This window comes from Cydia fagiglandana, chromosome 3, assembly GCF_963556715.1.
Source record: "Cydia fagiglandana chromosome 3, ilCydFagi1.1, whole genome shotgun sequence".
Lineage (NCBI taxonomy): Eukaryota > Metazoa > Arthropoda > Insecta > Lepidoptera > Tortricidae > Cydia > Cydia fagiglandana.
The window spans coordinates 12,035,084-12,054,571 of record NC_085934.1 but is presented as its reverse complement, the minus strand read 5'-3'; the positions used below and the strand labels follow the sequence as shown (position 1 = coordinate 12,054,571).

Below are 19,488 nucleotides of genomic sequence, written 5' to 3'. Positions count from 1 at the left end.
ACAGTGGTTGTAAAGTATAGGAAGTATATGTAGGAAAAACAGATGTAACACCTCATATTATTATAAGATAATTTATTTCAAAAAAGTCTTACAAGTGATTGTATTATGTATATTGTACTACAGTGTCTTGCTGGCGTTAAGTAATAACACAAATTTAAGATATATTTACTGCAATGTAATTAATACTCGCATTTACTCGTATGTACTATTTAAATTATAATCATACTGAATGCACAACTGAACACATTTAGGTATAATGTAAAAGTCTAAGGTAACATTACACAACCAAAATTTTGATAAGGAATTGAAATACATAGCATTGAGACTACAACATATAGGTTTATAAGACTGGCATATAGGTAGTCAGTTAATTGATAATTTTGTGTCTTATAATGTCTCAATGATGAATCTATTTCTGTGCATTTGAATTATTAAGAAAGTGTTTATTGTATAATTAACAGTCAAACAAGTTTGTTTACTTAGAACTTTAGAACAAGCTAGAGTTTATATAGTTGTCATCTTATATTGGTGGAACATGGAAATATGCTTGAAATAAGTTAACATTATTTATAAGTCGGAATGATTAATACAAAAATATCAAATATAAAATATAATCTGTCATGATTTTTAGTCAATGCTTAAAAGTTAAAATATATCGCCACTATCCGGGAAGTCAAGATCGTTGTAGGCAATAATAGGCCGGGAGCGGTCGACATTATCCCTGCAAATTATTTCCTTAAACTTAACTAATTGTTTTTGAAGTGTATAAAATATATAATTTAACATTAATATTTTATCCATAGAAAAAACAAATGCCATGCAAAACCCAAAAAACAATTATTTATACCTAGTTTTAAAAAGGAAACCATGCATAAATTGTCATTGAACAGCATGATGTTATGATCGCCACTTATGTTTAGAAAATGAATCGGACGGTTCCGCAATGATGACACAGATTAATGCTAACTACGATTTAACGAGTACAATATTACATCCTTTTAAATATATGATTAGATGTAAATCATGTTTATTATAGGAAATATTTTCAAATAACATGTCAAAAAAATTGACAATAATAATAGTTCGATGTTGCGCAATGTTCTATCGTTTATCAGTTGTGTTTATGTAAATTTAAATTCGGATTTTATTAATGATATTATATTTTTATGGTTATTTTAAGCACAGTGTGATGACTTCAGAGTAATAGTAGGTTTTATCGAAATTAGTTAGATACCTGCGTGTAAATTACCGAAAAGATTAAAACAGCAGCATGTACCTAACCTATGTATGTATGTATTATTCAAATTGACGGGCGATTTATCTCAATAACTAAAGTGCATGATAAGTTTATTTATAAGTAAACTAAAACATCATAATTTTTAATAGACTTTATAATATTTTATGATGTTCAATTAAGGCACGGCATGAGGGCCATACCAGGCTAATGACTGTGTTATCTAGAAACCGCATAACCCATATTAGCGTATCGTTAAGATCAGAATTGCAAGTCGTTTCATTATCGATTGTAAATATGTACGATGCCCATACTTGATTAATGAAATAAAGCACTATGATTAATGCAAAAGAAGACAAGTAAGCGTTAGTTAAATAAAAATAATATTAATAAATGGTATTCAAGCCATATCGTTGTCAATCAAATTAAATCATAGTTTATTAAATATTGGTTAAAAAAGCAAGAAACCCTGAAATACATTCGTTTCGGGTCGATCATTCAGTAACAAATTTGCCAAATAAAAATATAAAACATCAGTTTAACTCAACTAGCTCGACTGGTAAACTTTATTTAAATCTCACATGCGAAATATAAGCAATGAGTATTTAGAAGTAAATAAAAAATAATGATAAACATTTTATTTTTCCTGAAACCGAAAAGCAAACTTGCGACTGAATGACGGACGATTTACATTCATATTACACGTCCCGTTTTCAGTTGGAACTTACTAATTTTTTTTCACCTCAGCAGCTCGAACAAGGGTACTTTGCTTCTTAAAAACAGTGAGCAAAATGCGATTTTGCTCACTGAGTCATTTTGTCTCACTCAGTGAGCAAAATCGCATTTTGCTCACTTAGTGAGACAGTATGAGTGAGCAAAATCGCATTTTGCTCACTGAGTGAGACAAAATGTCATTCAAGTGACTTTTATAGTCAAATGTCATTTCAACATGCGGGGTCTAATACAAAGTTCGATATACTTGGGTTCTATTATCTCTGTCCCTCTAGGTATGTTCTCACTGCTTAGGGTGAAAAATTTTGTGTACTACACGAGATCAAAGTTATTTACATCTCGTGCGCTTTTGAATCCCTTACTACGCTCAAGATTCTAAATTAGATTCACTCGCTACGCTCGTGAATCTATTATAGAATCTTTCGCTTGCACGGGACTCAAAATAAGCACTCGAAGAAATATCAAACTTTGATCTCTTGTTGTACAAATAACTATTTTAATATAGGGTGAGGATAAAGAGGCTCAGCTTACCTCGGCCTGGAGAACCTCGGGTGGCGCGGCGCGTAGGGCTGCGGCGGCGCCCAGCCCGCCCAGCCCCAGCCGCGCCCGCCCGCCGGCGGCCCGCCGCCGTACCTGCCCGGACATCAAGGCTCGATAATCACAACTAATTCATATTTATACATATACTCACTAATATGCTCGTTTAGGTGTGAGAACTATATCTAGTTTCATTTATATCGATCGGTTCAATTGGGTAGGTAAAGTTTTTTGAAGATAGGCAAATTATATTTTTTTCCGATAGTATTTATTATAGCGATCACGGAAATGCAGCTCTTTTATTTTTATTTCATTTTATTGATTAAATATATTTTTTTAAATGATCGATATGACGTTTGTGAGATGGAATGGCAGATCCGACTAATTCCTTTGCACGTAGTAAATGGGACGGGATAGAAAAAAAAACGATGTCAACTGTCAGTGTCACTTAGCTCTCATTCCCGAAAAATAACGGACAAGCCTCATGTTACCTTGCGAATTGCTATTAATGTTATCATTGAGATTTTCGGCAACCTCAGCACGACCCACGGACTTCTGATTCCCCACGACATCTGCGCGTATTTGGACAAAGATTGAATTTACTTTCGATAACTTGGCACTGCATAAATTATTGGACAACGTTTTCTTCCCCACCCCTACACGACGGCCCCTACGCTGACCCTTGGACAGAGTTTCGCAAGAAAAATAAGCGAGTTCATACGAGATTGCGAGCAGATTCTACACATTTGAAATTATTATCATAACAGTGATAAGCACAATGCCGTTGAATTAGAGGAGCAATGGCCGTACAGGAGTACGTATCCGTGAAATACATAGGTACATAAAACTTTCTTCGCTTGTGTTTTGATTTTTATTATTAAATTGCCATGAGCTGTTAAGTTCGTAAACAAGAAATCAGTCTAATTTTTTCTAACAATTTCAACCATCTGTTAGTTTTGTGTGGTTATCCTCATTTTATGAATGTTGTTCTTATTTTCAGGTGGATGTAAACATTCATTGGCGGTATTATACTGATGGCTAATTAGAACCATTGAGCCATGACATACTTCCTTGCAGTGTTATTCGGCTAAGCCTCGAGCATCCTGTGAATCTGAAGGATATAATTATTTCCATAAAAAAGAGCAATCGAATTAGGACCAAGATATCCCGAGAATCTAAAGACATTTTATAAAAAATGCAATAAAATGAAAATGGGAGACTCTCTTATTTTAACAATGTTACAAGATCATGACAATGTTATGGTCTATACTTATTAAAATTTTAAAACCAACATGTCTTTATCTTTGACTTGAAAATGTACAAATGATTTGGGTTAAGTTTTATGAAATGCAACTTATGCTAAAAATCTATTATTATTATATGTCAAATTATCGTGAACTCGATGTTGCTTAAGGCGTATCCAGATTAGTCAATTTTTCGCCAATCTGATTAAATTGCCCGATCGAATCGGGACGTACGGACGCAAACGCCAATTTGGCTCGCCGAATTCAACCGCCGATAATGACCAATAAAATGAGGTGCGGACACAAGAACACCAATTTGTGAGGCTAGTATTTTCGTTATGGGGCATTTTTTCAATTTAAATGGGTCTAATATCACCATAAATCTAAAATTGGAGATTGACGCCAATTTCATTTCTGATCAAATCGACCGATTTGATCAGTCCCGTCTGGATACCGCTTTAGCACCGCGAAAGGGCGCTGCGCGGTGCGCGCGGATTGACGCATGCGCGTATGCTTTGTATCTATGGTAATATAATTTTAAAAAATATGCAAATAAAAGGCGGCAAAGTTTATTCGTTGTGCAATACTCAATAAATTACCGCTTGTTATTTTAATACTCGTAATAAACAAAATGAGTTCAAGTGACGAAAACGACCTGGAATAGACGGCATGCACCGCCTCATTTGAAAGCAGAAGCAAACTTAATAATGAATAACTAGCTTCCTGCTAAGTCCTGGGACAAATACAACAGGACTTACGACATGCTCATGCTGTGGAAGGACACAAGAAGGACAGCCAAAACGCAAGAAACACCTACTCTGAAAGTGGTTTTTAGCGTATTTCTATGACCAAGTGAAAACTAAAAAGCCATCTACATTTAATATAAACTAAGAATATGCGTTGTTTTTTTAATTGTATTCGCGTCACTTTACCCCTATTAAATACGCTTTACTAAATTGAATTTGTTTTATTTCCTCACATAATTTGAGAATAGTGCTTACTATGTATACCTCAATGGAAGCAAAAATGTAGTATTTTGGCGAGTTGATACACTTGCTACTTGTGTATAGTGGCAAATGTATTAAACCCGCAATCAACACTAATCAATATGTAAACAGGCCCCAACGTGAAGCACATTTACCCTACAGACATACTTATCCATATTGACCATATTTGAACCTCTCAACTCTCTTCAAGGGCACGCCACACAGCGTGATTCTATATACTGTTGTAATGTTAATGCTTAAGGATAATAATTTGTGGATTTTAAAATAAAACGAAACGAAATTTACTGGATTTATATTATATTATTTTGGATTTATATTATAAGTTTTCTAAAGTACAGTCGCCATCAGATATATTGGTGCAGCTAGGGTGCTCATAAATATCTGAACACGCCTCTATTATCAGGGCGTGCGTGTTCAGATATTGTGAACACCTTGCCGAGCCCATATATAATAGCCAATAACGACCTAGTTATAAGACTATTACAATCTTAATCATTATGTATGTATAATACAACAATTACGTTTATATAGTCCTCACAAACGTATAAGTTACCATTTTGGCCAATATAGCTTCAAAGCTTGGCACCGAATCGCTGTTAAAGACTTTGGTGTGCTCAAATACGCTGAATTTGGAAAGTAACGTCTGTACTTCCTACAAGACGGTACGACGCACTTTGAGTTCATCTCTGTAATATTCTATTTCCATTCGAACGTTTCCGGGATCGTCTCCATCTATTGTGTTGATACTGAGATCCAAAATGACTCGTGTAGCAGTCCAAGAGTCGTGGTGGAGGCGTTAATGAAAATGTTCTCCAAGAAGCAGTGCCAAGTAGTCGAAAGCAATCGTTATCATTATCAAAATATCCGTGTTGATCGTGCTAGGGACGTTAAAAATACTTATTCTAGAAATCACACCGACGTCCAATTACAAGAAAACACAAATGTTTCGTCCGACCATTATTTTCCAATTATTTGCAAGTTATTTTCCAAGAATGACACTGACAGTTGACATCGATTTTTTTTCTATCTCGTCCCATTTACTACGCGCCAAGGAATTAATTACTCGAATCTGCCATTTCACCTCACAAACGTCATATCGATCATTTAAAAAATTATATTTAATCAATAAAATGATATAAAAATAAAAGAGCTGCATTTCCGTGATCGCTATAATGAATACTATCGGGAAAAAATATAATTTGCCTATCTTCAAAAAACTTTACCTACCCAATTGGTTGTTCCATAGTAATCATAATCAGTCAGTAATGGAACGAAAATTTCCCCCTGGGTCTCGCACAGTCTATTTGAGCCTTTGCGACTACTACACAATAAGCGAAATAGTTTAATTTATTTAATATAAAGTTTATTGATTAAATACTGGGTCTATAACACGGCAACATAACATAAATTATGAAACTGATTAATATCTTCCGATATCTGTAAACATTTACGGCGTCCGCTAGCTAGAGCTGTAGACATAATACATCGCACACGTCCACCCCAGTTAACGCTAACTGGGATGTTCATACTATTTCTCGCTAACCCACTCACCTGCTTCGGGCAACCGTGCCAGCTAGCGGACGCTCTTAGAAATTAGTTTACGGTGTTATAATATGGAAAGCGACTGGTTGTTAGTATCGGAGTATCGCTATGTATTTACGTGTGTGACGCACGTGTTCATGATCATCATCTCAGCCATAAGACGTCCACTGCTGGACATAGGCCTCCCCCTTGGACCTCCATATGGAAGCGACCCGCATCCAGCGTCTTCCGGCGACCTTAATAAGGTCGTCTGTCCATCATCATAAATAAAAAAAATAAAAAATCTTGTGGGTGGACGTCCTACGCTGTTACGCTACTTGTTAGCAGTGATATAATGTACTCACGGCGCGGGCTGCGGCGGCGGCGCTTGCGGCTGCGGCGGCGCGCGCTGCGGCGGCTCGGGCTGCTGCGGGCGCCGCACGTCGCGCACGTACGCGTTGAAGTACGCCACCTCGCGCCGGACTTCATCCACCTACCCAACATACGACGGAACTTAGAGTGGTATTCCACCTGTCCAATGTGTATTTGGCCTCAATTTCCTACAATTATTTAGGTGGTGTGCTGACGTGCCCAAAATGCGCTCGAGTATTTAGCAAGAAGATAGGGTACGTGAGCCACATAAGGGCGCACCAGAGAGTGGATCAGCTACACTCTAATAACACGAGTTAAAATTTGCCTACTCCAGAGCACACAGTCGCTGTGGCCGAAATCGGTCAGGAGAGCATCATCATCATCATTTGCTCTCACTTCTTACTTAATGAGAGAATGATATTGCAATGACATTGGACAAAGATATTGGATGGATTGAATTAGGGACACATGCTCGACAAGTTCATAAATGTGACATATGTTCGGCCATGTAATGCACACAGTGTACACGCTAGACCTTACATTAGTCAAACGTATGGCGGTCGGCGTCAGCGCCGAGCGTGCGTTCCATGCTCCTTGAGTAAATCTATACTGACTGAGCCGCCTCAAACGTCTGTAGCGGTATAATTAAGTCGGTCGCATATTGGAAACGAATTCAGGTCGTACTAATAGGGCGTAGGTCGTACAAATGGAAAAACACATTTAGCTCCAGTGCTCCATCAAAGGGGCTATGACTTAGTGACATTGACATTGGACTATTTTTGGCGCGATATTAATAATTTAAAACGCACCTTCTCCGCATGCTTGTTGAAGATATGCTTCCTAATAAAGTCGGGCCCCTTGAACTTCTTGCCACTGAGTGGACACAACCATTTGTCTTTGGCCAGCTCCTGAGTGTTAGCTTGGATGAACTTCTCTACTTCTGCATCGGGATCCTGGTACAATGAAATAGAATTATCAGTAAAGTATATAACATTCAATATCAATTAAGTCACAATCAAAAATTGTATATTCTACAAAATTACCTTGATTCCAAGCTTTTGTAACTCTTCTTCAGTAAGGGGTTTGACGTCTTGGAGGAAAGCAGACATTTTCCCTTCAAATGTTTTGATGTAATCTTGCACTTCTTGTTGGGTGGGCTAAAAAATAAATTGCGTAATTAAGTATCGACTCGAATCATGTACAGTCACCTGCAATAATATGTTACACAACGAAGGCCGCAAAAATATCTGACACGATCTTATTTATAGAGCCGTGAGAGCGTATCGCATATTTTTGCGGCCTTCGAAGAGTAACATATTATTGCAGGTGACTGTACCCACAGTCAAAAATATAATAAATTACAGTCTATTCCCATGTCTCCCCTTGTTAGTCCTTGGTGGAAATAAATAAGACGTCCTACCTATTAGCACTATAGACATCTAAGAAGAAACTACCCCCAGTTACGTATTTAACGCGAATTTGTAATGTTTTATGTTATTTCAATTTAACATTTTGCATGGCAATATTGACAATGATAGTTTTAATTTACACCACTGAGGACAACAGATGGCGTCAAATGGAACAGGTAATAAGTTTTTGGCAAAAATTTCATTTTTGGTACAAGCTTTTATCGCTGACTGTACTTTTCTTTCCACGGGTAACTAATGCTCATCGAGACATTTCTAAAAACCCCAAACACAATTAGGTTCGTTGTTTTATCACATAGTTCCTATGGCCACCTCCTGTCTCGATCATCAGATCAGCTCGATGACACCATAATATTGCATTGTCACCCGACTTACGTATGTATGCAAAATTTCAGCTCAATCGGAAACCGGGAAGTGGATCAAATTTAACTTGCAAGATTTGATTACAGACCGACAAACAACGGTCAGGTGAAAGTAAATAATAGTACATTATTGTCGAGGCTCGGAAGTAGCTACTTGCAGGCTGAGGATTCGTTTTAAACGGACGACCTTGGGAGTCCGTTTAATTGAATCCGAAGCCAGCAAGTAGCCTTCCAGCCGAGTCATATATAGTGCTTTTCTCAAAAATGGTGCAAGAAACATAAATATCATAGAAACATTTTACAAAAGCAACGTTCTTACGTATATATTTTCACAGAGAAAAGCCCTTGCCGCCTTTTTATTTTTTTAATAAAAAAATAGAAGTGTATTTTTCTGCCGAAAATACGCCAACCTATTTGAGACAACTAAATAGTCGCGGTACTAATCATCTGTTTGGCTGTTTAATGGGCCTGTGCCTTCATTTGATATGGCCATTTGAACTTTTAAAAAGTTTGGAACTCGACAAATAATGGAATTTGTATGCAACATTGCAGTCCCAAAATCGAGACTGCAATGTTTTTAACTTTTTAAATTTTGACTGACCATAAACTCCGCGCTCCGCGACCTTTTTTTTAGACGGCATAGTCGACTTTGCCGTCCATTTTTGAGAAAAAGCTTGTAAAAATGACGATATCGGTCGTATTCCGTTACCTTAGTGGCGGGAGGGCCGGCGCGCGCGTGCATGATGCCGCAGCGGTTGGGCATCTCGTCCTCGTAGGGGTACTCGCAGTGGTTGTAGTAGTCCACCGAGTGCACGATGCGCAGGTACAGCACCAGACGGTCCAGTACGCGCATCTGTCACGACAAACATGTACTTAGGGTCGGTTGCACCAAACTGTTCGTATCGTTAAAGAGTTCGCTAAATTTTTATATATGGAAAGTTTCATAGTAAAGCGCCCCGGCGCGCCGGCTGACGTTGATCAGTCTGTCAAATGCGGTTGGTGCAACTGGCCCTTAATCTTATACCTTTAAACGAGCAATTCTTGTATATCTCCGAAACGATTCTATCGATTTCGATGAAATTTGCTATATGGGGGTTTTTGGGGGCGAAAAATCGATCTTGCTAGGTCTTTCTCTGAGAAAACTTTTTGAGTTTTTTAAAATTTCCGAGCAAAGCTCGGTTTTCCCAGATATTACAACATTTACAACATTATCTATGCTATAAATACATAGATAATGGCTAGACGAGGGCGACCGAGTCATTTGGTAGCATCGTGGTTGAATACCCAACGACATAAAGTAAGTCAGCCACGTTTCGCAGCCCCCAGTTTTTTCACGTAGCCATGAGTGGATGCTTAGACAACTTGTGAAGGAGGTATGTTTTGTGAGAATCGTGTTGTTCGTTCGTTCGTTTTTACTTTTGTAATTCAATTATTTCAACCACATTTTCACCCCTTCAGAGGTTCAAGTTTTCTGAAGCTCTACTATAACATAAGAAATATCAGGTTACAAGGTCTAAAATCTTGAACGAAAATTAAGTAAATGTGACGAACGATTTTATAAAAACTGTATTTTATATTGGACAGATATATATAAATTTTCCTAGTGATAAATATTACGGACATAGTTCTGAACTAAGCACATTCATTTCGAATGCATTTCTTTTCTGAAATTAACAAATTCTGACGTACCAGTTCGGGATCCGCCTGGTCGGTCTGCGCCTCGGTATCGGGCTCTACGCCTAGCAGCTCCTCCTCTTCAGTGGAGGCCTCCTCGATCAGATGCTCGGTGATCTTGTGGAGCACGGGGTTTGGGGACTCATTCAGGCTGAAGCTCTAAAACGAACATAAAAGACTATGATGAAATTTACTAGAAAGACAATAACTTGTCCAATCATAGGGCGGTTAGTGTTTTTACATGTTGACTGGTACTTGATAAAGGCAAGGACATTACAGGGCCCTAAGTTAAGATTTTTGGGTCTGAGGCCTATCTTTATAACCACAAAGAACATTATCAAAATTCCAAAATAATTGGTATAGACAACTATTACGTTACGATTGTTCCGCTCTGATATAAATTAATTTCTTTTCTGCAGGTGTATGCAAGATAAACAGTTGAAGACAATATGAAGCTTCTATTGTTAAGGTAATTACTAACAGTACATTACACAACATGCGCTACAGACAACTACAAGGGACAGATACTTAATGTAAATTGTTCGACGTGCTACGTGATGACCATGCCACCTAATCTTCAAAAAATTCACCTTAGCTTTAATTCCTACATCATTAGAATCGTTTGACATAAATGCATAGTTAAGTAATACTACATACCTGTATATTAACATGCATGAGGGCTACCTACTTAATACTACTTATGCATAACGAGCAAAAATGCCGAGCAAGTTGATGAGTCCAGTCAGCTGCTGAGACGTTCTTGAGTGAGGGCTTCCATGAATAGATCTTAGCAGCTGACCATAGAGGCAATAAAAAGCCTCGTATTTGTGTTGCGTGCAACGTGTTACTTAGTTGAGTTTCGTTAGGGTGGAATCACATCTGTCAGCATCGAGCCGCCTTTTATATATGAGAAATTGCTCGTTAGTATTGCGTACGCATGCTTTCAGCTTTCCGATGCGTACGCATTCGATGCTTCGATTCGATGCTGACAGATGTGATTCCACCCTTAATAGACGGATGCGCATGAGTTACACGTAAACGTAGAACTCAATGTTCAATAATCATGCTCACTGTAGAACTAGCTTGTCGTGCTTGGGAAGGAATGAAGGTTTTACTAACCGAGTCCTCATGAGGGACTGTTCTATTGAGACGGGGATCGCGACTGTTCTTGACTATTTGACCATGGGCGTCCTAAAAGTAAATAAGTGTTAGCTACACACAAAAGCAATGAGGATGAAAACATTATGTGAAGAAACCTGGTATAAAATATACATGCTTTCATTATTATTGAGTATTATGTTATATATGAGTACTATATTATGGCCCGACTAGCTACGGAGCTAGGCGTAAAATATTTTTTTCCTGCTAGTAAAAAATCAAAAGGTTTGGACTATTTTTTGGTGTTTAATAAACCCTGGGAGTAGGACACTATCTTACTATAAGTATTTTGTTTATTAAAGCAGACACTTGTAAGAAAGCAAGGTTTTAATGAGAAAAAGTGCGGGTGTGAATATGCATATATGATTTGTGAGTAATACAAAGATATCACCACAGTTTTCGTCACCAAATCGGTCGCTCCGACATTGGCAATCATCACATATACAGTTTATATGAAACGTGAGAAACTACTTCCGCGTAACACTATTCGACGTCGATAAATGAGGTGACACCGTCAAGACAGCCGCGCATCGACATGCATCTAACGTCACCGATTTGCGACAACCTTTACAACCTACCTCCGGCTTTGGTTCCTGGTGTTCCCCAGCGGCGTCCTCCTTGGGGCGGTGCCACAGCTTGGTGCGCGTGTCGAGCAGGTGCGCGAGGCGCGCCGCGAGGCGGGCGTCGGCGCGCAGCACGGGCCGCTCCAGCGTCACGCCCGTCACCGGCCGCACGCGCCGCGCCAGGTCGCGGTTCACGATCGCGCCCAGCTCGCACTCGCGCAACTACACAAATACAAACAGGAACAAATTAACCTTTTCGACGCCATGTCAAACACAAAAGCTGTCACCCAGACGCCACGTCACCGAAGTGTCAAAACTGAAATTGAACTTTATGCATAATGCACGTAGGTCTATGTTGCTCTGTGGTCTGTGACTGATTAATTGGTCTTTGGCGTTGGACCTGCGGTTCGGATACATCGGTCATTGGCGTCCAAAAGGTTAAACCAAGCCGGATTAGGTTAAGCAGTGCTCGTTTACATCACCAATGTTTTCATCGATTGCCGTATTCGCGATATTCAACTGTACCTAGTAATGATTGCAACAGACGAGTCAATGTATTCAATTTTAAGCGAGTTCACCATTCACCATGAATATCACGTCATCGCCTCAACCCCTTGATTTTCACAAACGCGATATCGAGTCGGCAAAGAGATTCAAATTGCGAATCTAACTTTAAACAAGGTTGTTTTTGGCTGACAAATTTCAAGCTCTAGGACTCAAGAGGTTAAGACACTAATGTAACCCGTTTCATACTTGGAGAAAACAAAAGATTTACATTTAGAATTAGATAACAAAATAAAAATATGACATACCCGAATGTTGTTGAGGTTCCAGCAGATATCCTTGATGTTGACTTCTCTGCGGAATGTGACCCAGCCGCGGCGGAACCAGCGCCGCTCGGGCAGCGGGTCGGCCAGCGCGACACGTAAGAAACCGCCGTAGCGCTTGCACATCTGTATGCAAGCATTACTATATGTTAAGCAATAAGTCTTTACCATTGGGCTGATGGGTGTGTTACCTTGTAGTCTTTACCATTGGGCTGATGGGTGTGTTACCTTGTAGTCTGAATCTAAATTAATATCATGACATAATGACAATTCACGGTAATAGGGCCCCCTAAAGTCAGTTCACGATCCCTGCAATCACGTGTTTCTTCATGGAAACAAAGGACTGATTTAGGGTGGTGTGGTATGCACATTTTGGACATTCGACAGAATACCACCCTTAGACACCAAATGGGGCAATGTGTCGCTTATACGTGGGCTACTAAACCGTATGTGTTTCATGAATTATTTGTAACTTTCATGATATCTATGAGGATTTGTGCCGGGCCTTAACAAAAAGACAAAGTAGACAGTTGAAAATAAGACTTACAGCTTCAACTTCAGCCTTAGTAATACTGGGCGCCAAGTTTCTCAAGAAAATGGAGGTAGTTTTATGAAGGGCCCTAGTTTCTTTCTTCTCGACGACGACATCAGAAACCGACTCCGCCTTTTCATCGCCGCTCTTGTCTCCATTCTTTTCATTCTCTTTAACAATATCGACGGGCTTCTCGTCTTTTTCGGCGCTTGGTGATTTGGATTTCTCCTTGCGTTTAGGAGACTTGTCCGGCGTTTTGGATTTGGACTTGGATTTGCGTCGCGGCGCCGTGTCGCCCTCGTCTTCAGAGCTGGAGGAAGACGAGCTGGATGAGGAGGAACTTGATGAAGATCCAGGCGGTGCTGAAATAAAAATGATGATAATAATCTTGCTCTTATTGGGGTATAGGTTGACTGCTATTGTTATTGATCCCTCCATAGTAATTGGCCACTCTGTATAGTAAGACAGAAAGAAACAAGGCAATAGAAATCTTATTGTTAAGGGTGGCCAATAACTATATTATAAATTATAACTATGTATTATTATTATTTTTGCTAGTATGTAAATTCAATTTTGACGTGTAAAAGTGCCCTTGTGGCCTATTTGAAGTATAGCAGTCACCATACTAGAAAATTATTAGACTTTTATTGTATCGTGATCCATATAGATAGGTACATATTTCCTAAGAATGAAAAGAATTTCCTGGAGAACAATTAGGGTTGCTTCTGCAGTTGCTGGAGATGTGGGTCTATAGCAGATATATGGCCTTACTTTTGCTTTTAAGATTATTATTGTATGTAGGTACATTAGTCTGTAAGGTACTTATCTAAGGGCCTAAAAGTTGCCCCAAAATAGATTTTTTTTATTTGGTGTATCACTCTTATCTACTTTATTTACGACAAATAGGGCCACTTAAGTACTTACGTGGTTCCTTCTCGGGCACATCGATATCGTCGCCCGGCTCCGTGCCCGGCGCGGAGTTGAACCGCGAGAACATTTTAGCTTGCTCCTGCAGCTGCTTCAGATGAGGGTCTATCTCCATAGTCAATGGCGTCGTAGGCTTTGGTGACTCCGGTTTCTTTTCCTATTAAAATATTAATAATAATTCAGCCTATATACGTCTCATTACTGGGCACAGGCCTCAAACTATGCGCGGGAGGGCTTGGGCTATAGTCCCCACGCTAGCCCAATGCGGATTGGGATTGGGCTTTTCCTATTAAAATGTAATTTAAATTTAGCAACGCGGTAAATTTAATAACTTGGGCGCTATAGTGGGTTCGCATTTCATTAAAATCATCATTGTTCGCCGGCCTAACTACGCCCATAACCAATCAAATCGTTTCTAATTACATAGTTAAGTTCGCAGTGACCAGTTGAAGCCATACTTTATAGTTAGGAACGATTTGATTGATTACGAGCATCGCTAGTCCGGCGGAAAATGATGATTTTCCTACATTCTTAACGAGACGAACTACAAATTGCACAATAGACAAATACCTTCTCTTCTGTTTTCTCAGAATCGTCCTTTTCTTCTTTTACTTTGACAGCGTCTACGTCAATGACGACCGGTTGGTCGTCACGTTTATCTGCAACAAGCCACTTATAAACGAACTACATCAACAAAAAACAGACTTTAATAACAGCGTTTCAACATTGGGTTTATTACGAAGAGTAAGCTGTAAGTAGTTTTATAAAGATACAAGTAACAATTTTACAAAGTTTAAAGCGGTATCAATAATTAAAACGCGCCTCGGTTTCGCCACTGGTTAAGAGCGTGTAAGGACTTTCCCAAACTAGCGTCTTTTGAGCGTCGGCGTCTAGTCAGCGCTATGGAAAATGGCGTCCCTTCGCAGTTGCGCTAACGTTGCTTTCAGCAGCTGTGGAGTTGACTAGACGCTAGTGTGGGGTGGCCCTAAACGCCGTTTTACACCTGTAAACTTGTAACTTCATACAATAGGATCCTAGTCTTAAACACAGGTTCCGTAAATAAGTATATAGGTACCTGATTTTTCACTTATCGAATTAGTATTCTCGGGCGCAGGCGGCAGATCGAGCGCTTTCAGATCTTCCTCAGTTCCGCCTTCTAGTTTTATGACCACGGTATCCAGCAATCGGACCAATTGGTCGGACTTGTCCACGTCCACGGATACTTTGTCCAGCTCCCCACCTTCTAGAAGCTCCAGGAAGATGTTGACGCGGTTCTAGAAAACGACTTACCATCAGTCTCTTATTCAATAAGATACACTCCTGCTTATAAAAAAAAAATATCTGCCTATAGATATCATAACACAAGTTCCTATTTAAACTGAGCTATCAATCAAGGCATCTAATTGAGAGAGCAACTACGTAATTAACATGAATAATCAAACAAGACTAACCTTTAGCGCATTGAGTTGCTCTTCTTTCCGTTTAACCGATTCTTCAGGATGGTATTTGATCTTGAACCTAAATCAAAATCAATTGTTATCATGCCTTCAGAGTAGAGTACACAACACGACTACAAGTTGTCTAGTCTTGTCATACACTCAAATACTAAGTCTCTTAGAAGCGCAAGTGATTGTTCCAGAGAATATTTCATAAAAATCACTTCTAACAGACTTACAACAACATAGACATGACTTTCTCACTAATAAAGGCTCATAAAAACTACAGAACTTTCGCTTTTATTAGAAAGAATGTCATAGCAGTTTATACCTCTGTTGCACACCAGTCTTGCTCAACCACTGTTGGTGTTCAGAAAACTAAAGAGCTTAGTAATAATTTGTAAAATTACTTCATTCTCACCTGTACCACACTTGTGGAATTTAGCCCTAACAGCCCTACAGTATCGAAACCGGTAGCATTGCGCGCTACTGGTCAACGCGAGATCAACTAGCTACACACACGATTTTTATTTGTACAAAGTTTCAATATATTTTTCTCAACGGTGTCCAGCAATTCCACGCGTTTACGCGGTTGACTGTAGGGAAAAAAGGTTACATTATAATTTGCATAAGGTCTTTAAAAGATTTTAAGCTTTAACTGATCTTAAAAAATCACAAATTATATTTTCATCTCATGCAATGTTTGTTAATGCTTAGAATCTTTTAATTACCAGCAAAAACATTAATATACAGCTGAGTATAGAAAATTTCCTTACGATTCAAACTTCAAGTTATTATTCAAAAATTCTACAATCAATCTTCATAAGACTCTATGGTTTTTTTATGAGTCTGCTTGCAACAAAAAGCAAGTTTTTTTGGTAAATTGAAATACATGTAAATATAAAGTTTTCCAAGATTTGTAAAGAATGAATATAAAAATGCTACATACCATTCCTCGTCTTTATGAGCCACGAAGAACTCATTGAGTTGTTGTCGCTTGTACTCGAGTTTGTACTCGTTGTACTTGACAATGGCGTCGTCGACGGTGATGGAGTCGTCCTGCGCCGCGAGGAACGCCTTGAAGGACATCATGGTGGACGAGCCGTCTGATGGACCAATGGGGAGGACTGCGTCCCTAAAATAATAATCCTATTTTAGTATATTACACTATAGACACATGTGTGATCATTGGGTGAAAACAAAGAATATCACCAGAGGAATGGTTTTATATTATCTGAAATATTTTAACTGAATTACCAGGCCCATAAAGCCCTTGAAATCCAGTTTTCCATATGGAAGTCTGATTTTAAGGTCTAAATAATGGCCATAAAAGCAAAACTTTAGCTCCATTCATAGGTTATGAAAACTCTGATTTAAGAAGTTAATAGCTTTATTAATTTAAAGAAATTTTATGAAAAAAGAATAATGTTAAAGTTCAATTTGAAGTTTAAGATTGTCTTTAAATACCATCATGACAAGTTTTATATAGATATTTTTTTGTAATTTGAAGCTGAACATTGATTACCTAGCAGGAACTGGGGGCATGGGCTGACCATATCCTTGATGGGCAGGATGAGGCCCAAAATGATCATGTGCCCAACCATAGGACCCGTATGAATCATGAGGCATCCCCCCATATCTCCTGTCTTCCATGGGCCAGTCAGGCCGGATTCTCTTGTTGGGTGGCCCCTCACCCCGGATGGGGGAGTAGCCGCGGCTTGCACTGGCTCCTCCGCGGTAGTCTCTGTAATCAGGTCCCGAGCGACCTCCACCTCGGGATCTTGAAGCAATATTATACTAATTAGTGTCTAGGAAATGCGTCAAAATGAAATTTTGATTAATTAGTTTATATAAATATATCTTTGTCAGAACAAGGCATGGCGGTTAATAAAATTCACCATGATTATTATCAAACAGAATACCTAATTGCCATTGACCATTGCATTGAGCTCTATGCTCTATTTGCTTTCAATTTGTATGGGACATGCTTGAATTTAAGGAATCTGGATGAAATGCATTAGAGATGAGTTGTGAAATGTATAATAGGATCTACGAGTCTTCTCTTTCTGCATGAACTATAGGGCTGATTTGTAGTAAATTATATTTTCTTTTTTATTCACTTCATGCTACCTATTATACACATGCTACTACAATTACTACATGCTACTACGTTCCCTCACTTTAAGCAAGTTTTCTATGGAGGGAACATAAGTCGTTATTACTACTATTACACACTTACTTCTTATTTGGAAATGACATTAGGTGTATTTAGGTAAAGCTATTGCCACACAGAATGTCGGTTGGTTTGAAAGTCACCAATAATTTCATCAGTTTGTCCATAGTCCATTCTTGAAGTTACCCGAAGATCTCAAGTATCAGATTTACCGTAATATACCTTAGTAGATTTTCAATACAAATACTTATTTCATATAAAGTTAGAGGAAAGCAAACTACGTTACAAATTACAATAAGTCACATCTCTAAGTCTAAGCTAAGACAGATGGTGTGCATAGTAGCAGTCAATAACTTAATTTGTACCTTATTACTAGGGTAAAACAACGCTTAGGATATTTAGGGGCAGGTATAGGATTCTTAGGAGGCTCGGTATTTTGAGGATGGGATCTAGAAAAGAAAGCTCAGTGTTTATGATGTAAACATAAAATAACTGCCACATACGCTAACGTATAGAATAATAATTGTACCTCTCAGACCACTCTTCGCGTCCACGACCTCTTTCTTCCCGCCGATCGCTGCTCCGGTAGCTGCTGCCTTCCGCTGTACCTCTTTCACCACGAAACTTGTCTCGTCGCTTACGATCGTACTCATCATCACTGTCAGCCATAGTGCAACGTAATGGCAACTATTATTTTATACACTAATTACGAGTTTTGCTGAATCAACAACTAATAAAATTATAATGATTGGCAGGCACCAGGCACGTATCGTAAAGTCAAGAGAGAAACTTCATTCATAGATTATAGAATAGCATTTCATCTCACGTAAAAAACCACAGATAACTCAACTTGGCATTTTAATGTTGGCTAGACTGATTCGATATGAAAAATAGTCTGAAAACTCCAGATATTATAATCTTCCTTAAGTTGGCTAACCATTTCATTTCCGTGAAAAGTAAAGGCGCGAAGTTCAAAGTTTGTATAGGTATAGGTGACCCCACAATCACTTGAATCACTTCACTTGAACTTGATCAAACCAAAACGATCACATCACCGATAGTTTTATGCACGTTTTATGCGTTTATTATAAATTTCTCGCATTTTGACGACCGGTCTGGCCTAGGGGTAGTGACCCTGCCTGTGAAGCCGATGGTCCTGGGTTCGAATCCCAGTAAGGGCATTTATTTGTGTGATGACACAGATATTTGTTCCTGAGTCATGGTTGTTTTCTATGTATTTAAGTATTTATATATTAAATATATCGTTGTCTAAGTACGCACAACACAAGCCTTCTTGAGCTTACTGTGGGTCTTAGTCAATCTGTGTAAGAATGTCCTATAATATTTATTTATTATTTTATTCATTCACCCCCCAAAAAAGGGGGAGGCCTATGTTCAGCAGTGGACGTTTTATGGCTGAGATGATGATGATGATTTTATTCATTTATTTATTTTACCTAGTGATAGTGGTAATTTTATATACTAAAAAAACATAGATAACTTTTTAATCATTTAGGCATCAGTTTTTATGAAGTTAATATTAATGAATTAAGTATAAATGAATTATTTAAGTCGCTCTACCTACCTACACTAAGTTTAGCAAATTTCATCATGCACACACGTGTATGTTGTGCTTAATGCGAGTCAGCTCGTTGTAGGTAAACAACCCCCGACAAAATTAAAAAACGCCATCTACATCTACAATTTTGATTATAAAAACCCAATAAAAACCGCACTCAAATCAGACTTATTTCACCTCTCA

The 19,488-nt window shown here is 38.6% G+C and overlaps 1 protein-coding gene across 1 annotated transcript; it reads right to left on the bottom strand.

The window, feature by feature from the left end:
• Positions 1 to 520: 520 nt before the first annotated feature.
• Positions 521 to 18,466, bottom strand: LOC134680124 (serrate RNA effector molecule homolog). Its single transcript, XM_063539176.1, has 17 exons — positions 18,256 to 18,466; positions 17,079 to 17,333; positions 16,503 to 16,688; positions 15,569 to 15,635; positions 15,193 to 15,391; positions 14,688 to 14,776; positions 14,115 to 14,274; positions 13,206 to 13,552; positions 12,644 to 12,784; positions 11,847 to 12,053; positions 10,126 to 10,269; positions 9,146 to 9,289; positions 7,691 to 7,804; positions 7,457 to 7,600; positions 6,641 to 6,768; positions 2,498 to 2,599; positions 521 to 721 (listed from the first exon to the last, which is right to left on the bottom strand). The coding sequence occupies exons 1-17, from the start codon at positions 18,393 to 18,395 to the stop codon at positions 646 to 648; spliced, it is 2,643 nt and encodes an 880-aa protein (XP_063395246.1). The 5' UTR covers positions 18,396 to 18,466; the 3' UTR covers positions 521 to 645.
• Positions 18,467 to 19,488: the final 1,022 nt, after the last annotated feature.

Coding starts and splice junctions, on each gene's coding strand:
- LOC134680124 (XM_063539176.1), bottom strand. CDS start 18,395: ATGGCTGACAGTGATGATGAGTACGATCGTAAGCGACGAGACAAGTTT. Junction 13,553..14,114: donor TGTGCCCGAGAAGGAACCAC/GTAAGTACTTAA, acceptor TTTTTATTTCAG/CACCGCCTGGATCTTCATCA. Junction 7,601..7,690: donor TACAAAAGCTTGGAATCAAG/GTAATTTTGTAG, acceptor TCATTGTACCAG/GATCCCGATGCAGAAGTAGA.